Here is a 12,500-nt window from a genome sequence, read left to right on the forward strand (position 1 = left end):
TGGAGGCGACACTATAACAATCAGGTTTGTATGTTGTTAGTAAGTAATAATAGTTATTTGTCTATGTTCACAGTTATTTTGCATCAGCGCTTGTAAGAATTAGGTGTCCCATGGGGGGTGCGGTAGTGCACCGCCCTGTGTCACCGGTTTGAACTCCGGCTCCGCCTCGGGTCCTTCTCTGTGAGTGTTTTGCAAGAATTTGAAGACTTGACAAATCAGACATTCTTATTAGAGAGAAACTCCAATGTTTTCACAGAAATGTTGATTGTATGCTTTGTTGCTACAAACTAACATTTTACCATCATTTGTCCTAAAACACCAACTTTAATAGTTTTGATGGTCGGGTTGACTGCTCATTCTTGCATTTTATAACTTTGCTGAGCGGGTGCTTGGCTCAAACTGCCTAGAATCAACCTCTAGCAAAGACATAGAAGTAATTAAAAACCAGCATTTATCTCCGATAGTCAGAACTGAAACTTTAGAAATGTTAAATTCAACTTCTGGTTAAGGAAGGAATACAAACCATTCAGCTGTACATGAAAAACTGCTAAACTGCTTGTACTTTGCTTAAGCTTGGTTATAACAATATTGTGTGTATTACTGATGATCAAGTCCAGACCACAGCCACCATGACACTCAGCCTCAGCCCAGCGCGCCGCTGGTGAGAAGCTTATAACCTTCATCACAGGTGTAGTACAGTTTGTCACCGCACGGACCCGCAACAAATCCATGAGAACTTCAGCTGACAATCTGTGAGAAAACAGACAGAATCAATCAAAAGAAACAACACCCAGTGGTTCCAGTGGTTCCAGTGGTTCCAGTGGTCCCAGTGGTTTGTGGCTCAAGGAGTGACAGGTGTTATCACTTTGTTGCACATGAAACTACTTGAGAAACTACGAGATAGATTTTCTCTGTTATTGACAGGAGCTCTCGGAAGAATAGTCCCTATGTCTGGGTGAGTTTTGCTGCAGCGCCACCAGCAGGTCAAACCTTGCACTGAATTAGAGTGAGGATACTCAACTCATATATAATAATAATAATAAAAATAATAAATACATTTTTAGCACTTGCTACAAGAGGTAGCTCAAAGTGCTTCACATATACAATATAGATAAAAATAAAACATGTTAAAATGTGAATCATATTAAAGAACAGCTTCTCAGTAATATAAGATGTTAAAATGACATTTAAAAGAAAATGAAATAAAAATGCCCTCTCCTCATGCTACTGTCGAGTCGTACGGTCTCACCTGGGCAGCTCTGAATCCCGGTCCAAACACCTTTTGTCATGACGATATGGAAACTTATCTCGACATCTTTCCGCAGCCGTACTGGACTCTTTCACCGTGCCTGTAACTTTCCCTCTCATTGTGGATAATGTCTGCTTTCTCTGATGTCTTGTTTTTTACACTTTTCTCAAAGTAGTTAATTTTGCCGAGATGTTAATTTGTGGATATTATACTAAATGCATGTGTAAAACATGAAAATAGTATTCAAAGGGAAAAGTGACAAAAGAAACACTAAATGTGTTGTGTATTTCCTCACCTCTACATCGTGAGGATCCACTCCAACCATTTTCTCTACAGGTGCGATAAAATCCTTCAGAATCATTCTTACAGACATAATTGGCTCGATCATTGATCTTGTATTTGTCTTGAGGGTCGATAATATCTGCATTCGTGACATCATGTCTGTCACATGTGATAGCTGAGAAAGTAAGAGTGAAAAAATCCATGATATGTACATTGTTGTCCATGTTGGCTGTGTTACCGCCAGTCGTATGAAAATACTCCTTCAAGGAAGCTACTTCCTAATTATGATATAAAGAATGTGCCTGTAATGTTGAAATTACATAAAATGAAGTTATGTTTTATTTTGGTCATGTTTCAGTCTCTGTAGATGTTGATTAACATTGAAAAGTCATTTCTTTCCTTCACCCCTTTGTGCAGCTGAGAAACTGAACCAGACCCTGGATCCTACAGCTTAATACAGGGTTTCTAATTGGAAATAAGATTCCTGGGTCTCTGGTTGGTAGATTGATGAATAAAGTGGCTGATAGAGTTTGATTACCAATGTATTTTCTGTGTTCATGTTGCAGGCACTTTGGGATCGTGGAGTAAGATGCAGGGCTTACAAGGCAAATATCTACTGTTGCAAAGATTCAAACTATAACACATTCGTTTTTCCTTTCGTTGACTTCTTTGTTCTGGAAAACAGCCGTGAACACATTCAGTAAAAATAATTAAATTGACATTTGCAGAAGTTTAACTTGATGATACCTTCATTAAAATGACGGTGTCCAGCCCGCTCTGTTGCACGTACCCTGGTGGCACCACCTGCTCTCTTGTAGCCTGTTGTGCACTGATATCCAACCTCATCCCCCCAATTTCTTCTGTTACCTAGTAGTCCCACCAATCCACGAGCGGATCGCTGATTGCTGCATGTAACCTCTAGAAAGAGAGAGGACTGGTTCACTCAGGTGATCGATAACACTCAGAATCATTATTCCAGGAGTTAGTCGAGAGGCCACGTTGTTCCATACCTTGGCATATGGGTCTGAGAGACCACTTTCCATCATTTTACATGAGACCACTGCTGATGTTCGCAGGGGGTCAGAAATCCAGTGTCTCTGTCCACATGTCACTGTGACTTGTCCCCAGGTGAAAACACGTTTTTGTCAGAAGGGTGATACTCGTTCCATGGAGTGACGGCAGTTGCAGGTGGCATGTTATCGCTGCGTTTGTTGGGAGATGAAGTACATGTTCTGTTAGTTTGCTGTAACCATGACGTCCATGCATCTCACACCAGTCTCACCTGTAAGGGTGCTGACATGACACATTTGGGTCGCTGGACTTGCTCTCTACGCTCACATGCAGGAGTGGGGGCTCCACTCGGCTCTCTAACCCGAGTTTTGTGCATCTTGGAGGGTCTGTCTTCAGTGGGCTGGAATCCAGGATTGGCTGGAAATGCAATAAGTCATCTTCCTTGTACTCTTGATGTCTCCACGCACTCTGCCATTTTGCAATCACAGGCACTGACAATTTACCAAGGCATGTTGAAGAATAACACACAACATTTGCTCACAGAAAAGCCAATCAAATTGTGACCACAATGCATCGGCTATCTGCTTTTAAAAATGTGTCTGCATTCATATGCACAAAGCTGTTGATAGAGATTAACCAAAATGTCGCCTGGGTCTAAAACACCTAGAAAAGTATCACTGCTTGTATTTTGGGCAGAGAAACATTTGACTTATGATAAAGAAATTCTCCGGACCCCAAAAATATTGTTTGTTGGTCCGATATTGTTGATCATTGGCCGGGCACAGAGATTGAGTCAATGGTAACCTCTGGCCTGAGTGAGTCTGAAATGAGTACCTATAGAAATAGGTGAAAACAGAAGTAGTGTAGGAGTTTGCATGGTGTAAAATTGTGTATTTAACTATTAAATGCTGTGATTTCCTCATACAATAAAACTAGAATGGTCCGTAGAGCTCATACTTCCAACAATCCTTATAAAACCACTTTTAAATTCACTATATCCAGAATTTTATTTGTATCTGCACCAAATCACAATACACTGATTTAAAAATCAAGATTCATGAATCGCTTTTTGAGGAAAATGTTGCCTAGTCTTTATGCTAAGCTAAGCTAACTGAAAGGCTGTAACTTAAAGAGCAGAAGTGAGATTTGTTCTTCTGAACTAATTCTTATCAAGAAGTTGAACTCAAATGTCAACCATTCCTTCGAGATTGATTTCTAAGTCCAATCATTCTTAACCAGCGTCTCTGTGATCTGTTAAGTTTATAGCTGTTATCTTTTCACTCTCTTTGCACTTTAGGCCTTAAATTGACAACCAAGAAAACCATCACAGCATCTGCAGCAAACTGAGATTCTTGGTTGCCCGAAAGAAAAAATAATTCAACACGCCTGTGTTGTGACTGCCGACTCACTGGATGATCTCTCTCACTGGTTCCCTGTGGGTTGTTACGGTTTCCACACGGCGGCCAGCAGGTGGTTAATGTGGATTAGTCGTACCATGCATGTGTGCGTTTCTCTCTTACCTTACATGTCGGAGCTTCTCCGCTCCACTCTCCGTTTTCATTACAGTAGATCTCTTGTGACCCACTCAGGATCTCCGAGCTGACTTGCAGCTGAATCGAACAACGTTGCCAACGTTTGTTTCTCCAAGTCCCGATCACCTGTACGTTGTTGCTCACATGGATCATCAGGCACTGTTGGGCTGGAAGGGGAAAACAGGATGAGAAATACATCGGATGAGGGAAAACCTTTGAATGGAGGCATGCACTACAGAGAAATATTTCCAAAGGGGCTACATGAAAATAAACAGTAAGATCACATGACCATGATCTCGCTTGAAAAAATACGAATGGAGAAAATCAGCTCATGAGAAAAAATTCCTTCATGTATGAAACGTATCAACCAGTGCCATAACTGGACATTATAATTTAAAACCCAACACTGTAAATCAAACAGAATAAACTGAAATACTTAGTTTGGCAAAGTTTATAACTTTACGCCATACTTCGTGCCTCGACTGCCATTTACCCGATACAGAGCAGTTGGAAACCACTAAACCAGTACTGCAGCTCACGCTTATTTGTCTCCCTGCCGACGTAACTACCTAGGCAGACCAGTTGTGTCGAAATTGGAATCAAACAAGGGCCCATTTAAAAAATCTTGAAGTGTACAATCTGGGAGAGGTTCTATAGAGAGAATACATAGTTGTACAATTTCCGTGTTCATTAGCATCGATAAATCAAGGAATTACTTGAATAATCAATAATCAAGAAATCCTTGGTCTTACCTTGACTTGACGAAGGTCAGCGTGTGCATCCAGAAAACAGACACAGCTTCTGCACACATGCATTTTATCCTCATTACTCTGAACTGCCAAACAGAAGAAACTGAGACTGCAACACTATAATACACAGAAGGAACTGTGCAAAAAGAGGCTGCTCAATGATTTACACAAGTCTGATCCTGCCTCCAAATATAAACTCAGGCTCACGGGGGAAAAGAAAACAGAGGAAGTGACCACACACACACACACACACACACACACACACACACACACACACACACACACACACACACACACACACACACACACACACAGCCACACATGACGCAACAGCTTAACAAAAGCTTGGAAGTCCAGGATATGTTCCTAATAATATGGCTCTGTACATACAGCATGATTTATATTGTAGAATGTTTTAAATGAGTCAGAAATTCACTAAAGGAAAAATAACATGATTGATGAAGTAATGTAATTCTATTTGTCGTAATCTTTCTTGTTTAATATCCAGTAAAAATACCCAAAGCTTTGTTTTCTCCTGTGAATCATTAGCTTGAATCAATTGAGTAAACAAAATGCTGCATTTCAGCAAGTCAAATCCTGACTCAGCCAATCTAAAGTAAATATGAAATAAAAATAAAAATAGGCAAAGCAGCTTTTCAGCGCAACACTCGATCAGCAAAATTTCCATCGCTCTGTCAGAAAATCTGGAAAAATAAACTTAATTCTCAGATTCAGTTCATACACAAATGTGTTGTTGGCCTTGTGTCGGTGGAAACATCTGCCAAAAACTGAGAGGACAAATATTGCAGCCGCTTACCTCAGTTTGACAGTCTAGCACAAAGTTACAATGCAGGACTCTCCTTCATTTCTCAATGCGTCTTCACGTTATTCATCTGTTGACAGCGCTGTTTGGACAACTAACTAAAGCAAGTACCCCTGACTAGTCAACTGAAGGACACAGCTGTGGAGGAGTTGCTCAGCAGTGACCCCTTGAGGTTCTGCATAGACGTTGCTCCACAGAGACAAAACAGAATAGATATATGTTTAACAGTTTTTTATTGGTGTTATTTGGGTAATCAATACAATTATACAATTACACATCACAAATCTAATGGTTATACCCCTACCCACAATAAGACCCACCCACCCACCCCCAGCCAGCCTACCCCATGCAGCAGAAGTACATACATTAAGACAGAATCTAGAATGTATATGTATATATATATATACACATATATACAGGAATATTGAATTATTACAGTACAATTACATACAACAATGCTGCCAGACACAGCAAAATAAAAAAATAAAAAAATAAAAAATAAAGAAATAAAGAAAATTAAAAATTTTAAAAAAAAAATTAAAAAATTTAAAATAAATTAATTAAAAAAAAGGGGGAGAGAGGCGGGGGGTTGGATGCCATCTAATCTTTCTCTTGTAGTGGGCTTTGTATGCTCTCATAGTACGACAAGAAAGGGGTCCAGGTTCTCTCAAAGCTCTGTATGGAACCTTTCAGAGTATATCTGATTTTCTCCAGTTTCAAGAAAGACATGGTGTCTCTAATCCATCTGCTGAATGTGGGTGGTGTTTGTTCCTTCCATAAGAGTAGTATCAGACGTCTGGCAAGCAGAGAGGTGAAAGCTATGACAACATGGGCCCTGCCCTTAAGAGGACGAGCTTCATCAGTAAAGCCAAAAATGGCACATAATGGGTTTGGAGGGATGACCACACCAAACATTTTAGAGTAAGCATGAAAGATGTCTGCCCAAAATGTTCTGAGGAAAGGGCAGGACCAGAACATATGTATGTGATCAGCTGGTTGACTTTTACAGCGGGGACAAGAGGGGTCAACATCAGGGAAAATCTTGGCAAGTTTAGCCCTGGTCCAGTGAACTCTCAAGAGGATTTTAAGTTGAATTAAGCTATGTCTAGCGCATGGGGATGATGTGTGTACTAAGTTTAGTGCAGCCTCCCATTGATCCTCTCTCATTACTTCCCCTAGGTCTTCTTCCCAGAGTGTTCTAGTTTCTTGCAGTGACTGGGGGGAGATGTTGCAGATTTGCTTGTAAAGGACTGAAATTAAGCCTTTACGGTGCGGAGACAAAGTGAGAAGATTGTCAGTTGCGTTATCTGATGGTAAATTTGGAAATGAGGCAATGTTTTTCTGCACAAAATGTCTTACTTGGAGATATCTAAAAAAATGTGATTTTGGCAGGTCAAATTTCTCAGAGAGTTGTGCGAATGATCCAAATTTGCCCTGAAAAAAGAGGCTAAGTGTGGAAGTAATGCCTTTTGCCATCCAGATTTTAAAAGCTGAGTCCAAGGTAGAGGGTGAGAAATTGTAATTATTGACAATTGGGGAGTGAATTGACATTGTAGACAGGTTGAAATGTCTTTTAAACTGTGACCAGATTCCAACTGAGTTAAGGACAATTGGGTTGGAGAAAAATCGGGTATGTGGGGTCGGAGGGGACGGAGCGCATAAGACAGAGCGCAAATGGACCGGGCCACCTGTGCACTCAAGATGTATCCAGGCCTCACTGCTGTCAGGTTGATAGTCCTTCATCCAGAACAATATTTTCTGGATATTACAGGCCCAATAATAATACATAAAATTGGGCAAAGCCAAGCCAGCAAGCCCTTTGGGTCTTTCAAGCGATTGCCTTTTAATCCTGTGTGATTTACCATTCCAGATGAAGGATGCTATGCATCGGTCCAAAGTTTTAAATTTTTTTTCCTTATCAAGATGGGAATGTTTTGGAAGAGGTAAAGAAATTTTGGTAGCACAATCATTTTAATTAGGTTAACTCGGCCGACTAAGGAGAGTGGCAGGCTGGACCATCTCACCATATCCTGTTTACACTTTTCCAAGAGCACCCCAAAGTTCTTTATAAATAGCAGTGGAAAAGAGGGCGTGATTTCTACTCCAAGGTACTTAAATCCCTTCTTAACTACTTTGAATGGGAAATGTGATGGGGAAATTTGAGAGGCCGCCTGATTGAGAGGGAACATTTCACTCTTCTGGAGATTAATTTTGTAGCCAGATATTTTCACAAACTGATTTAGAGTGTTGACAATTGAGGGAACTGCAGTTATATGGTTAGATGTATATAATAGCAAGTCATCTGCATAGAGGGATAACTTGTGAGTAAGTCCACCTCGCACTATGCCTGAAAACTCATCCGATTGCCTAAGGGCAATGGCTAGCGGCTCTATTGCAATGGCGAAGAGGAGGGGCGACAGGGGACAGCCTTGGCGGGTGCCTCTACCCAGGGAAAAATATTCAGACTGCTGACCGTTGGTAACTACTGCGGCTAAGGGTTGAGCATATAAAAGTTTTATCCAGGATATAAAAGCTTCACCAAATCCAAATTGCTTGAGCACTGAGAACAGGTAGTTCCATTCAACTCGATCGAACGCCTTTTCGGCGTCAAGTGAAATCACCATTTCAGGAACAAGGGCTGAAGGGGAATACACGATATTTAGGAGTCTTCTCAAGTTTGAGCTAGAGTGTCTATTTAAAATAAAACCTGTTTGATCTGTGGATATTATGTGTGGTAGTAACTTCTCCAGTCTAGCGGCTAGGATTTTAGACAGAATTTTATAATCGCCATTCAGTAAAGAGATAGGGCGATAAGAAGCGCACTGTAGTGGGTCTTTACCTTTTTTAGGGATAAGTGTAATAGCAGCTTGTCGTAGGGTTGGTGGAAGCTCTTTAGACGACAAGGATTCATTAAACATGGCTTGAAGCAGTGGGGATAGTTCAGGTGCAAATTTTGTATAGAAGTCTGAGGTAAAGCCATCTGGTCCAGGTGTTTTATTGCATTTTAAAGATTTAATAGCTTCTAAGATTTCTGTGTTTGAGATCTCTCCCCCAAGTGGTGAATTGTGCTCCGGAGGGATAGAGGGAAATGTGAGTTTGTCAAAGAAGCTCTCAATTTTTGGGGAGTTTTCATCTTGTTCAGAGCTATATAGGTCACTGTAGTATTGTTTAAAGACATTGTTAATCCCCAAATGGTTGGTCATGATCTCACCATTTTCACCATGGACCTTAGGTATGAGGCGAGAGGAGGCGGATTGGCGGGCTTGTTGGGCTAACAGTTTGCCAGCCTTATCACCAGATTCATAAATATTATAACAGGCCCTGGTGAGTAGATAAGTGGCTTTGTCTGTGGTCAGTGTATCGTATTCTGTCTGCAAGCGCAGCCTTTCTTTATAAAGACTTGGAGAGGGGGATGAGGCGTATTGTTTGTCAATATCAGCTAAGGCTTGGGAGATGGTCTCAAGTTTGGCCATTCTTGCTTTTTTTATTCTGGAGGAGTACTCAATTATCTGCCCTCTAAGGAACGCTTTAAGCCTCCCATATGGTTGAGTGGGACACATCTGGGGTAGTGTTAGTTTCTATAAAGAAATTAATCTGGGAGGAGATGTGATTTACAAACTCTCATCAGCCACTAGAAGTGGGTTAAGCCTCCAATGGCCAGAGGGTCTGAAGCAGTTGGGCAAGCTCAGTTGAAAGGATAAAGCTCCATGGTCTGAGACAGAAATGGAGTGGTATTGGCAAGAGTCTGCATTCCCCACTAACCTGTTATCTATCAGAAAATAGTCAATACGGGTGTAAGTATGATGGGCACTGGAGAGGAAGGAGAAGCCTTTTTTATTGGGATATTTAAATCTCCAAATGTCTGAAAGACCAGATTGTGCACAAAAAACATTGATGACCTTGGCTGATTTGGTGAGAGCCTGAGGTCTAGCTGAGGATCTGTCTAGTGTGGAGTTGAGCACACAGTTAAAATCGCCTCCTATTATCAAGTTGTAATTGTTATGGGCAGGTATGGCAGAAAAGAGTTTAGTAAAAAAGTTGTGGTCATCAAAATTTGGGGCATAAACATTGACAAGAATTACAGGAAGATAGAATAACTGACCAATGACAATGACGTATCTCCCATTGGTGTCGGCAATCACCTCTTCTGCTTGAAATGTGATATCTTTATGTATAAGGATTGCGGCCCCTCTGGCTTTGACGTTAAACTGTGAGTGGTACAGTTGTCCAACCCATCTTCTTTTAAGATAACTGACAGCATCAGTTTTTAAATGAGTTTCCTGTATAAATGCAATATCTGCCTTTAGCTGCTGGAGATAGGATACTATTTTCTGTCTTTTCACTGGGTTGTTTAGTCCTTTTGCATTAAGTGAGACACACTGTATGGAACGACACTGAGTGTTAACTCTGGATGTCATTTTGTCTAGCACAGGAAATGAGGTTTGAGATCAATTGAGAGTTGTGGGAAGCCATAGTGAAGTGAGATGATGGCGAGGGGTGAGGGTAATGCACAGAGAGGAGGGAGAGGGGGGAAATAAAAAATACAAATGAAAGAGAAAAAATAAATAAATAAAATAAAATAAAAAGGCTGGGCTGAAAAACTTGCTTTAGCAAAAAGCACAAAGAACACGTGCTACCTATGCTTAAACTCTACACTTTGTACTCTGTTATTACAGAAAATATGTTTTTCATTAAAAGGGTATGTGCTCAACGCAAAGTCACTTGGAATAACACCTTTTAAGAGTAGCAGGAACAGTAAGAGGCACAGTTTGCGGGTGGCGTGTGCCACCCTTTTTAGATTTTGAAAGATAAAGTAGCCTAACTATGAAGATATAGTATAAAATAGTCTATTTAGCCTCTTAAAAAATGTAGTACAACATAGGAAGGGAGAAAAAGCGTTTTTCAAGCATCTGTACATAAAACGAAGTTAAACGACCAAAATTAAGTCACATTAACATAGTAGGCAACCAAACTTGGCATATAACTAGAGCATTTTCTTAACTTTTTTTTAAAATCCAACAGGGCTTTTTATGCATCACATAGCAGTCAAGGTAAAATGAAGAACGACCATTTATAATGAAAGTTGACTAATATGAAGTCCTATGGAGTAAGCTACGGTCAGAGTTCGTATAATAAGATGCAGCGCTGCACAAGAGGATTCAAGTCTCTCAAGTCTTGTATGCATGTCGTTGTGCGAGGTTTCCAACTGTTGAATGGTTTCGTGGTGTTGGTCGATAATAGCTCTCTCAGCCGACAGTTGAGCAGAAAGTTTCGGTATAATGCGTTCCTCCATGGACGTTAGCAATCTCTCCATATCTGGCAGGGTTAGCAGGTTGCTAGCCTCAGAGTCCGGTTGTTCCGCTAGCTTATCTGAGTCGGCTTGTTTTGTCTCTTTCTCTTGTTGGTCTGCCGTTTGGCCTGTTTTTCTATTCGTCTTTTTCATACTCTCAGCTAAAGTCAGCGTTAGCACCAATAGTTGAATGGAATTAAACGGATTAAAAAAGGATTTTGACCGAGTGTGAACAGAGTATTCCCGGCTTGCAACCTACTTCGCCATGCGTCAAACCGGAAGTCAGAATAGATATAATGATAATAAACTGTAGAGTCAAAGCATGTAGTTCAATAATGTAGCAAACATTTTCTTTGACTAAGCAAGTTAAACCACTACAGGTAGTTTAGTTTTTACCGTTGTATTTCCATATGCAGCTGAATATAATCTTCGACACACATGGTCCTTGAGGGTGTACAGCCGAGAGGAGGGCCACTGCTCCTCCTCCTCCTCCTCCTCCTCCTCTTCCTCCTCCTCTGCTGCGGCTCAAAGCGGGGTCCCCTGGGGCCCCACGATCCACGTGACATCCCGCACCGGTGACCTAGCCTCGACGTTCCGCCTGTCCGCAAATACGGTGACGAATGGAAAGGGATGGACGAGACCTACCTGCGCACCTACGTAGGGCTGCTGATCTCAGCGGGCGTGTACAGGTCCCGGGGCGAGGCCGCCGCCAGCCTGTGGGGCGCCGAGAGCGGCCGGGCGATATTTCGTGCCACGATGCCCCTAAAACTCTTCCACACGTACTCCAGACTGCTGCGCTTCGAATACCGGGCGGCATGAGACGAGAGAGCCACGGACAAATTCGGGCGTGCGAGAGGTCTGGGACGCGTGGGTGTCACGGCTACCGCACCTCTACAACCCGGGGCCTGAAGTGACCGTGGACGAGCAACTGGTTCCGTTCAGAGGTTAGTCTTTTTTTATATTATTATTATGTTATGTTATGTTATGTTATGTTAGTTATGTTATATTATGTAGATAGCGGCTGCTAGTCCTCATCCTCATCTCATCTCCTCTCATCTCCTCCTGTTTTTCTCCCTAGGCCGGTGTCCGTTCCGTCAGTACATGCCCAGCAAGCCGGTGAAATACGGGATCGAGTCGTGGGTGGCCTGCGATGCGAAATCAAGCTACGCTTGGAAGATGCAAGTGTACACCGGAAAGCCGAGCGGCGGACGCCTAGAACGGAACCAGGGGTTGCGGGTAGTGCTCGATGTAATGGAGGGACTGCACGGTTGTAACGTCAAGTGCGTCAATTACTGGCCCCTGGTCATCTTTCACAACATTCTCGACGTCTCTTCCTACAACGCCTTTGTGATATGGAGAGAGATCAACCCAGACTGGATGCCGGGCAAGCGGAACAAGCGGAGGGTGTTCCTAGAGCAGCTGGGAAAGGCTCTCGTGACTCCGTTCATCGCACGAAGGGAGCGCATCCCCCGCACGGACGCGTCCGCCGCGGTTGTGAAGGCTGTAAAAGCCGCCGCCGCCGCACAGAGAGCTGTTGACTACGACGCTCGACCCGAGTGTCCAG

At 42.2% G+C, this 12,500-nt stretch overlaps 1 protein-coding gene across 1 annotated transcript in view; it reads right to left on the reverse strand.

Moving 5' to 3' along the window:
• Positions 1–99: 99 nt before the first annotated feature.
• LOC118121125 (complement factor H) overlaps positions 100–12,500 on the reverse strand; it is a 74,088-nt gene continuing 61,687 nt past the window's right edge. The window contains 2 exon segments of the mRNA XM_047342955.1: positions 100–206; positions 1,617–1,706. Of these exon segments, the coding sequence (XP_047198911.1) occupies positions 100–206; positions 1,617–1,706 (197 nt within the window).

The sequence above is a fragment of the Hippoglossus stenolepis genome, chromosome 14 (genome assembly GCF_022539355.2).
Source record: "Hippoglossus stenolepis isolate QCI-W04-F060 chromosome 14, HSTE1.2, whole genome shotgun sequence".
NCBI lineage: Eukaryota > Metazoa > Chordata > Actinopteri > Pleuronectiformes > Pleuronectidae > Hippoglossus > Hippoglossus stenolepis.